This window comes from Gekko japonicus, unplaced genomic scaffold (genome assembly GCF_001447785.1).
Source record: "Gekko japonicus isolate JY-2015 unplaced genomic scaffold, Gekko_japonicus_V1.1 scaffold3730, whole genome shotgun sequence".
Lineage (NCBI taxonomy): Eukaryota > Metazoa > Chordata > Lepidosauria > Squamata > Gekkonidae > Gekko > Gekko japonicus.
Window position 1 is genome coordinate 28,143 of NW_015175481.1, and position 10,589 is coordinate 38,731.

General features: G+C 53.3%; 1 protein-coding gene across 1 annotated transcript in view; it reads left to right on the forward strand.

Annotated features, from left to right (window-relative positions):
• Positions 1-2,238: 2,238 nt before the first annotated feature.
• LOC107122831 (deoxyribodipyrimidine photo-lyase-like) overlaps positions 2,239-10,589 on the forward strand; it is a 22,698-nt gene continuing 14,347 nt past the window's right edge. Inside the window, exons 1-4 of the mRNA XM_015425972.1 lie at positions 2,239-2,316; positions 5,521-5,915; positions 7,812-7,957; positions 8,863-9,045. Coding sequence (XP_015281458.1) covers positions 5,582-5,915; positions 7,812-7,957; positions 8,863-9,045 — 663 coding nt within the window. The 5' untranslated portion in view covers positions 2,239-2,316; positions 5,521-5,581. The remainder of the gene's footprint in view (positions 2,317-5,520; positions 5,916-7,811; positions 7,958-8,862; positions 9,046-10,589) is intronic.

A 10,589-nucleotide genomic window follows, 5' to 3' on the forward strand; every position in this document is an offset into this window, starting at 1 on the left:
CAGCTCCTGCCAACCTAGCAGTTCAAAAGCAAGAAATTGCAAGTAGATAAATAGGTACCGCTTCGGTGGAAAGGTAACAGCGTTCCGTGCACCTTGGTGTTTAGTCATGCCGGCCACAGGACCACGGGAACGTCTTCGGACAGCGCTGGCTCTTCGGCTTGGAAACGGAGATGAGCACCGCAACCCTAGAGTCGGATCTGACTGGCTTTCGAGCAAGGGAAACCTTGACCTTGACCTAGACTGGAGATGAGCTGTCATCCCGGAGGATCCCCAGGTCTCACGCTGGCACGCCTAATTACAATGTTTGATTAATGTTTTAATTGGTTTTTATCTCGTTTCTGTTGTATGGATACTGTACATCGCCCAGAGGCCCTGCTGTGACATGGACTGATGGGTGATTCATAATAACAATCAACCATAAAATAATAATAACTGGTCTCCAGATGACAGAGGTCGTTTCCCCTGGAGAAAACGGCTGCTTTGGAGGGCGGACTCTGCCCACAGCCCTAAAATACCCAGGTGGTTCCCAACCTCTGGGCATAGAGTAGGGGCCACTGGAGGAATTGGGGGAAAGAAGCTGTGAAGTTCCTGCGTGGTGCGGGGTGGGGGTGTGGACTTAAGGTTGTCCGTTTCCTCCCTAGCCACCGGCAGGGGATGAAGGGTTAGGGTTGCCAGCTCCAGGTTGGGAAACTCCTGGAGATTTGGGGGGGGGGCTTGAAGAAGACAGGGACCCCAGTGACATACAATGCCATAGAGCCCACCCTCCAAAGCACCCATTTTCTCCAGAGGAACTGATCTCTGTAGTCTGGCGAGGAGGTAGAACAAAGTTTGAGTCCAGCGACGCCTTTAAGACCAACAAAGTTTAATCCTGGGTGTAAACTTGATGGGCTGTAATTCCAGGGGATCCCCAGGTCCCACCTGGAGAGTGGCATCTCTAGCTGGACCAGATGACCCTCAGGGTCCCTTCCAGCTCTATGTTTCTAACCCGGAATTGGCATCCGTATTTGAGAGAGGAGCTTGGAGCTGTGGTGGCTCAAGTGGTTAAGACGCTGAACTGCAGGCTGTGGAAGGTCGGTAGTTCAGCAGTTCGAGACCCGAGTGTGCCGCATGATGGAATGAGCTCCCATCTCTAGTTCCAGCTCCTGCCAACCTAGCAGTTCGAAAGCAAGAAATTGCAAGTAGATAAATAGGGACCACTTTGGTGGGAAGGTAACAGCGTTCCGTGCACCTTGGTGTTTAGTTATGCCGGCCACATGACCACGGAAACGTCTTCGGACAGCGCTGGCTCTTCGGCTTGGAAACGGAGATGAGCACCGCAACCCTAGAGTCGGATTCGACTGGCTTTCGAGCAAGGGAACCTTTACCTTTACCTAAAGAAGAGCTTGGATTGTATACCCTGCCTTTCACTACCTGAAGGAGTCTCAGAGCGGTTTACAGTCTCCTTTCCCTTCCCCTCCCCACAACAGGCAGACACCCGGTGAGGTAGGTGGGGCTGAGAGAGCTCTCTCAAGGACTGCTCCTTTGAGAACAGCTCTGAGCGAACTTGTGACTGACCCAAGGTCACACCAGCAGCTGCATGTGGAGGAGTGGGGAATGAGACCCGGTTCTCCCAGATTAGAGTCCGCGCTCCTAACCACGACACCAAACTAATCCCATTGAGTAATCCCACTGATTTCAAAGGGCTCAGAAAGGGTGCGTGCGTGTGACACCGTTTAGAATTGCACACTACATGGATGGCTACAATCCTGCTCACACTCCTGGAAGCTATCTCCAATAATCAAAGTCAGGCTTCCTTCTCCATAAACGCGCCTCGGATCTGACTGCGTTCCCTAAACCCCTTTGGTTAGTCCAGGCGAACACATCTGGAAACCCCTGACATTTAGCATCAGTAGATACAGATGGGGGGGAGAGAGAGAGAGAGAGAGAAAAATGGTTTGTTCGCGCTGGGAGGCCCGTGAGGTTGCGGGAAGCCGGCTTTCCGGAGGAGGCGCACTCGCGACTCTCTGCCGCCCTCTGCCGGCGCCTTTGGGCATCTCTCTCGCCCCTCCGGGATTGGCCAAGGCGCGGCGAGAGGGAGGCGCGGCTTCGCCGAAAGCCCCGCCCCTTTCCCCCACGCGCTCCAGGGGAGAGGGAAAACAGTGACGTCAGCGAGGCTGGAACGAAACGTTGCAACGTTCTATCCGGCCGTTCATTCATAAAAGCGAAGGCGCCGCCGCTCTGGGAGGAGCCACGTGCCTCGAGCCCGCCCCGCGTTGTGTAAGCGAGGCCTGGCGGGAGGAGGAAAACCACGCGGAGGGTGCTTTTGCTTTGCGGCTGGTGAGTAGCCGGGGGGGCTCATTCCTCCCCACGGGCTCCGCTGCTGGTCCGTGCAAGCGGGCAGGAAGGGTGGCCTGCCTTGTCAGGCTGTTGTGGGAGGCGAGGCTGGGATGAGAAGGAGAGAGATCTTTTTTTTTGTTATTGTTGCAAAAAACCTCAACGTTGTGTAACCTCCCGGTCCCCGGGGGAGGGGGGATCGCATCTTGCAGCACAACCAAACCGGGATTCTCTGGGGCACTTTGAAAACTCCCGCGATGTTCTTCGGGCCTTGGCGTTCGTGGGCGAGGGGCGCCTTCTTCCGACCCAAGTGAGTGGATCCTGCCCGCGGCAGAGCTCTCAGGGAGAGGAGGCGGAGGGGGGCAACCAAACAGGATGAGTCCCAGCCCGAAAGGCGACCCTCTGCCGTTCCGATCTAACCAAGAAAACACAAAATTGCCACCGACGTAGGCAGTCTATCAAGCGCCTACAAGATGCTTGTTTGGTGTAGTGGTTAGGAGCACGGAGTCTAAGCTGGGAGGACCAGGTCCGATTCCCACTCCTGCTGGTGTGACCTTGGGTCAGTCACAGGTTCTCTCAGAGCTGTTCTCTCTGGAGCAGTCCTCGAAAGAGTTCTCTCAGCCGCACCTACTTCCCAGAAGAAGAAGAGACTGGATTTATACCCTGCCCTTCACTACCCAAAGGAATAAGAAGAAGAGATTGGATTTATACCCCGCCCTTCATTACCCAAAGGAGTCTTAGAGCAGCTTACAAACTCCTTTCCCTTCCCCTCCCCTCCCCACAACAGACACCCTGTGAGGTGGGTGGGGCTGAGAGAGCTCTTGACAGAAACTGCTCTTTTTCAAGGACAGCTCTAACAGAGCTTGTGACTGGCCCGTGCAAAGGCCAGACGTGGAACTGCCACCTCCCTTCCGCCATCTTACCTGTGCCAGGGCAGAACGGCTGCTCTCCAGCCCCGCTGCGCAGCTATCGTACTGGGTTTTTTTCTCTTCGCAGGCCTGAGTTAACTCCTGGAAAGGGGGGGGGGGCAAAAGGGCGCGTGAGGCACAGCACAGTCCAGTCAATCCCACCCTCTCGCCTGTGGCGCCTGGTGCACAAAGGGGCCGGCAGAAACCACACGGATACCCCACGGCTGGGGTCCAGCTTCCGGGGAACCAGCCCCACGTGCGTACTGCGACACAGTTTGCATCCTCACCCACAGATGGACGACACTAGTAACTCGCTCAACACTGTGGCATGAATTTCTCCCAGGGTGTCTGTTGTGGGGAGGGGAGGGGAAGGAAAAGGAGATTGTATGGGTGGGCTATAGATCCAGTCTCTTCTTCTTCTCTTCTTAGTTGCAACTGACTTATGGCGACTCCTTAGGATTTTCAGGGCAAGAGATCAGCAGAGGTGGCTTTGCCCTTGCCTGCCCCTGGGTAGCGACCCTGGGCTTCCCGGGCGGTGATCCAGTCTAAACACTAACCAGGACTGACCCTCTTTTGCTTCTGAGATTTGACAATGGCAGCTGGCCACTGCCTGCCTCTGCCTCGCAACCCTGGGCTTCCTTGGAGGTCTCCCATCCAAGGACCAACCAGGACCAATCCTCCGTAGCTTCTGAGATCTGGTGAGATCGGGCTACCTAGGTTTGGGCCTTCATTCGTTAGCAATACAATATTCCCCCTTTCAGTCCCTTTTTGCAAAAACCAGGTTTTGGACCGGTCCCAACCAGTGTTCCCTCTAAGCTGAGTTCATGGGAGATGGCTCACAGTTTCTTAGCCTCCGGCTCACACATAAGAACATAAGAGAAGCCAATGTTGGATCAGGCCAAAGGCCCATCCAGTCTAACACTCTGTGTCACACAGTGGCCAGAAATACCAAGTGCCCTCAGGAGGTCCACCAGTGGGCAATGCTCCCTCTAAGCTGTGGAGTCTCATGAGCAACAATTCTACTTTGTGAGCTACGGGCATTAAAGTTGTGAGTGAGCAATTTGGCTACTGCATCAGTTAGTTCGCTCTGGAGCCCTCCTTCCTGGACCTCTGCTCCATATGTTTATCTAATCCCCTCTTGAAGCCGTCCATGCTTGTAGTGCGGTGAAGCATTTTTGTCTCGGCTCAGGGAGGGTGGGGCTCCAGAGCAAACTAATTGATGCCGGAGCCAAATCACTCTCGCTCACAACTTGAATGCCAGTCGCTCACAAAGTAGAATTTTTTGCTCACAAGACTCCACAGCTTAGAGGGAACGTTCATCCCAACCCCTACGCCTTGCTTGCAGAGCACTAGGTCAGGAGACCAACTGGGAACCGATTTCTGCCTCTCTTGTGAATATCCTCTGTTGGTGTACCAGCTCTCGGTTGGGAGATTCCTAGAGATTTTGTGCGTGGGATTAGGAGATGGGAGGGACCTCACCCTTCACTATCCAGGGGAGTCTCAGAGCGGCTTCCAAACGCCTTTCCCTTCCCCTCCCCACAACAGGCAACCTGTGAGGTAGGCGGGGCTGAGAGAGCTCTGACACAAACTGCTCTTTTTCAAGGACAAACTATACCAACCTCAGAAGGAGACAGGTTTGAAGAAGAGGAGGAGGAGGAGGAGGAGGAGGAGGAGATTGGATTTGTACCCCGCCCTTCTCTACCCAAAGGAGTCTCAGAGTGCCTCACAATCTCCTTTCCTTTCCCCTCCCCACAACAGACACCCGGTGAGGCAGGCGGGGCTGAGAGAGCTCTTGAGAAAAACCTCTCTTTTTCAAGAACAGCTCTTATCAGAACTACGGCTTGCCCAAGGACATCCAGCAGGTGCAAGTGGAGGAGTAGGGAATCAAACCCGGTTCTCCCAGATTAGAGTCTGCGCACTTAACCACGACACCAAACTATTGAAGAAGAGGAAGAAGAGAAGAGACTGGATTCATACCCTGCCCTTCACTACCCAAAGGTGTTTCAGGGCGGCTTACAATCTCCTTTCCCTTCCCCTCCCCACGACAGACACCCTTGTGAGGCAGGCGGGGCTGAGAGAGCTCTTGACAGAAACGGCTCTTAAGAGAACAGCTCTGAGAGAACTTGTGACTGACCCTGGAGGTTGGCAGCCATAGGCTTCTGGCTTGTTGATGTTGGACACAAATTGCTGGTCTCCAGGTCTCCTTCGGTCCAGCTGAGCAGGGCTGCTGCTCTGTTCTCCTTTTCCGTCTCCTTCCTGGTTTCAGTCTTCTCTTTGACGGTGCCGTTTTGTATTTCAGTTCCTCCTGGAGCCCGTGGTTGTCGAGTGCGCTTTCGGTGGGCCCTGGAGCGGGATCGGCCATGTCTCCGAAGAAGAGAAAGCGGGAGCCGCTCGGAGGAACGGAACTTGAAAACGATGCGGCGGATGATGGAGCGGAAGCTCCTGGCTTGACAGAGAATCCGGGGATCCCGGTTGTAGCTTCGCCTGCAGAGAAGACGATGGGAGGGGGCGCCAGGAGTGGTGGGATCGGGGCCCTGGCGGAGGCGGTGAAGCAGGCCCGGGCCAGAACGGCGTCTTCTGTTGCAGAGTTCAAGTACAACAAGAAGCGGGTCCGCTTGGTTTCTCAGGAGTCCGAGCTCGAGGAAGGGAGTCTGGGTATCCTCTATTGGATGTCCCGAGATCAGAGGGTGCAAGGTGAGAAACGACCTAGGGTGCAGGGAGCAATCTCTGTTGGGTCACGTCCTCTGTAACTGGGGCGTGCCGCACTGTGTTTTCTGTGCTCCTGACTGGAGGCAGGCCCAGAGCAGCGACTCACGTTGAGACACAGCGGGCACCCTCGTCTGCGGGCTGGTAATTCTGCAGTCTGCCTTTGACAGACTCCTAGATCAGTAAGGGAAGGGGAAATCATAGCATCCCAGAGTGTGAAGGGGCCATACAGGCCATCTACTCCAACCCCCTGCTGAGTGCAGGATCGGCCTAGGGCAGTGGTGGCGAACCTATGGCACGGGGGCCAGAGGTGGCACTCAGAGCCCTCTCTGCGGGCACGCGTGCCATCGCCCCAGCCAGGCCCAGACCATCATTAAAGTGTCGAATTCTCTGCCAAATAATTTTAAGTAAATGAAAGCATTTGGGATTTATTTATTTATTTATTTATTTATTTTATTGCTTTCCTTACTTTGTTTGTACCATCTTCAGTTAATGTATGGGTTGTTTTTTCTAAAGTAAAACCTCAGTGTTCAGGTTGAATTGCCAAGTTGGCACTTTGCGATCAATAAGTGGGTTTTGGGTCGCAGTTTGGGCACGCGGTCTCTGAAAGGTTCGCCATCACTGGCCTAGGGTATCCCTGACCAGTATTTGTTCAGACACTGCTTAACAAACACTATATGTTGCATCTATACATGGCTGGGTATAGAGGCAGGAAGACTCAGAAAGAAAAACAGGAAAATTGGGTGAAAAAAATGTTTCCCCCCCGTTTGATAGTTGGCTGGATTTTCTGGGCACAATCACACCGGAACATCTGGGAGGCGTAGCGCAGCCATGGCCAACCCGTGGCATGCCGCTGAAGATGCGCATTTAAAAGGTACCTGCAACAACCTACTGGCAAACGGTTTGCCCCGGGCTGCATACGGGCGGACTCCTGCGGTGTGATCGCGCCGGCGCGGGGCTAAACCCCCGGGTTGTCCTCTTTGCTGCGCGCACCGACGGAGGAAGCTCCAGTGTGCTGCCGTCGCGTCTGATCGCCTAATGGCGGATCAGAATGCAAAGGCGCACATGGCCACGCCCCCCCGGCGTTATCTGGCCCGTGCGACTGGTGCCTGAATCTACTTTTTAAATATTTATTATTTATTTATTTATTATTTGGATTTCTATCCCGCCCTCCCCGAAGGCTCAGGGCGGCTAACAGGGCATAATGCCAGATAAAACAAAAAAATATATAAAATGTTAAATTACAAATAAACAATTAATGAACAATTAAATAACATCATAAAACATTTTTGGTCCTCCCCTATTCAGTTTCCAATGTTAAGATTTTTAAGAGCAAGATGGTGTTCTCAGTGTCCTAGCTGGGCAACTAAATGATTTTTAAATCATATTTTTTGTCAGAAATGGAACAACGCGGTCGTGAAATGGAAAGAACGCCTGAACTATAAGGAACTTCTTTTGCCAGTTTAAAAGAGCATGGGGGCGGGGGGGGGGAAGCCCAATAAAAACTGGAAAAACGATCAAAAAAAAAAAACGAAAAAGAAGCCCAATAAAAACTGGAAAAACGATCAACACAACAAAACGAAGAACATTATTTTATCTCCCCTAATCCTCCTGCTCCTCCATAGTACAAACAGACATAAAAACACTCATTTCCACTTTTTAAAAATTCCATAATCCAGTTGTGGGCACTTGATTATTGCACGTTTGGCAGAGGTATTTTGGCATTTGGCACCCTGCTGTCTGTTGTGGAACATTTCCTTTATGCTTGGCTCCTCTTTTTCTCCCAGATAACTGGATTGGCATTTGGCACCCTGCTGTTGCAACCACCAGCTGCCTGTTTGTGGAATGTTTCCTTCATGCTTTTGGCTCCTCTTTTTCTCCCAGATAACTGGGCCTTTCTCTATGCCCAGCGCCTGGCCTTGAAGCAGAAGCTCCCGCTCCACGTCTGCTTCTGCCTGGTGCCCAAGTTCCTCGATGCCACCATCCGGCACTTTGGCTTCCTGCTCCATGGCCTGAAGGAAGTTGCTGAGGTACGGGTGTACAGGGACACTTTCGGGGGCGGGCAGGAAGGAACTGGTTGGCCACTGTGTGAGACAGGATGCTGGACTAGATGGACCATTGGTCTGACCCAGCAGGGCTCTTCTGATGTTCTTATGAAGGCCTCGGGCTCTCTGCCCCGTTGCTGGACCTCCAGAGGATCTGGTTGGCCACTGAGTGAGACAGGATGCTGGACCAGATGGACCCCTGGTCTGATCCAGCAGGGCTCTTCTGAGGTTCTCACGAAGGCTTCGGCCTCTATACCCTGTTGTTGGCCGTCCAGAGGAACTCATTGGCCACTGAGTGAGACAGGATGCTGGACTAGATGGACCCCCACTGGTCTGGTCCAGCAGGGCTCTTCTGATGTTCTTATGAAGGCCTCAGCCTCTCTGCCCTGTTGCTGGCCCTCCAGAGGAACTGGTTGGTCACTGGGTGAGACAGGAGGCTGGACTAGATGGACCCTCACTGGTCTGATCCAGCAGGGCTCTTCTGATGTTCTCATGAAGGCCTTGGCCTCTGTGCCCTGTTGTGGGAGACGGAATGCTGGACCAGATGGCCCCCCACTGGTCTCATCCAGCAGGGCTCTTCTTGTGTTCTTATGAAGGCCTCAGTCTCTATGCCCTGTTGTTGGCCCTCCAGAGGAACTGGCTGGCCCCTGTGTGCGACAGGAGGCTGGACTAGATGGACCACTAGTCTGATCCAGAAAAGCTCTTCTGATGTTCTCACAAAGGCCTTGGCCTCTCTGTCCTGTTGTTGGCCCTCCAGAGGAACTGGTTATATCCCCTGTGTGAGACACGATGCTGGACCAGATGGACCACTGGTCTGATCCAGCAGGGCTCTTACAATGTTCTCTGTCCCTTCTTAACAGAAACACCTCTCCCTTTCCCTTGCTTTCCAGGAGTGCCAGGAACTCAACATTCCCTTCCACCTGCTCACCGGACTCGCCAAAGATGTGCTGCCCCCCTTTGTGACGAAGCACAGCATTGGCGGGGTAGTGACCGATTTCGCACCTCTCCGTGTTCCCATGCAGTGGGTCCAAGATGTCCGGGAGAGACTGCCACCGAATGTGCCGTTTGTTCAGGTAGGGAGACCCCGGAACTCTGGCCGTGGCCGGGCTGGGGACCAGAACTGATGCAACTGTATGACCCATTTTTTTCTAAAACGGATCCACACTGAGCCAGTTTGGTGTAGTGGTTAAGTTGCGCGGACTCTAATCTGGGAGAACTGGGTTTGATTCCCCACTCCTCCACTTGCACCTGGCTGGATGACCTTGGGCAAGCCGTAGTTCTGATAAGAGCTGTTCTTGAAAAAGAGCATTTTCTGTCAAGAGCCCTCTCGGCCCTGCCTACCTCACAGGGTGTCTGTTGTGGGGAGGGGAAGGGAAAGGAGTTTGTGAGCCGCTCTGAGACTCCTTTAGGTAGTGAAGGGCGGGGTATCAATCCAATCTCTTCTTCTCACCACCCCTTGTTCATTGCTGTGTACATACCATCTGACGCGTTCACTCTGCACTTCATGCATCTAAAGGATCCCGAGACCTCACGTCACTTTAAATGTGTCAGCCTTAAAGTTGCCCCAAGACTCTGTGATGTGTTTGGTACCACCACAGACACAGGGGAAGTAATGATGAAGCTGTGTGCATGAAAAGCTAAGAGCGAGAGCAGTAAAACGGCAAAGAATGCTAATTATTGCTGGGGAAGATGAAAACAGTTTCCCTCTGTGAATAAAGCTCTAAGGAACAGGGGCCAGGTGAGCGTGGCACAGATGAGGTGCCACCCCGAAGGAGGCCCTGGCGGTATCAGCCACCCTTCTCGCCTTCCAAGAGAAGGGCTGCTGGCCTCTTGCTCGTCTGTGCTGCTAGAGACAGACGAACACGGCCGCCCACTTTGATCTGTCTCCATGGAAGGTGCCACATTGAGTCGTACAGAACGGAAATCCAGGTATCTAGAAGTGAGCCGTGACTCACGAAAGCTCCTCCCCTGCCACAAATTTTGTTAGTCTTGAAGAAGAAAAGATTGGATTTATACCCTGCCCTTCACTACCCAGAGGAGTCTCAGAGTGGCTGACAATCTCCTTTCCCTTCCCCTCCCCACAACAGACACCCTGGGAGGGAGGTGGGGCTGAGAGAGCTCTGACAGAAACTGCTCTTTTTCAAGGACAGCTCTTATCAGAACTACGACTTGCCCAAGGCCATCCAGCCAGGTGCAAGTGGAGGAGTGGGGAATCAAACCCGGTTCTCCCAGATTAGAGTCCGCGCACTTAACCACGACACCAAACTGTGTAAAATGCTTCTGGACTCTTGCTCTTTTCTACCAGCTTGGTAGTGGTTAAGTGCGCGGACTCTACTCTGGGAGAACCGGGTTTGATTCCCCACTCCTCCACTTGCACCTGGTTGGATGACCTTGGGCAAGCCGTAGTTCTGATAAGAACTGTTCTTGAAAAAAGGGCAGTTTCTGTCAAGAGCTCTCTCGGCCCCACCTACCTCACCGGGTGTCTGTTGTGGGGAGGGGAAGAGGAAGGAGTTTGTCGGCCGCTCTGAGACTCCCTTTGGGTGGTGAAGGGCGGGGTATAAATCCAATCTCTTCTTCTTCTTGTCTCCCAAAGAGCTGAGAGCCAGTTTGGTGCAGT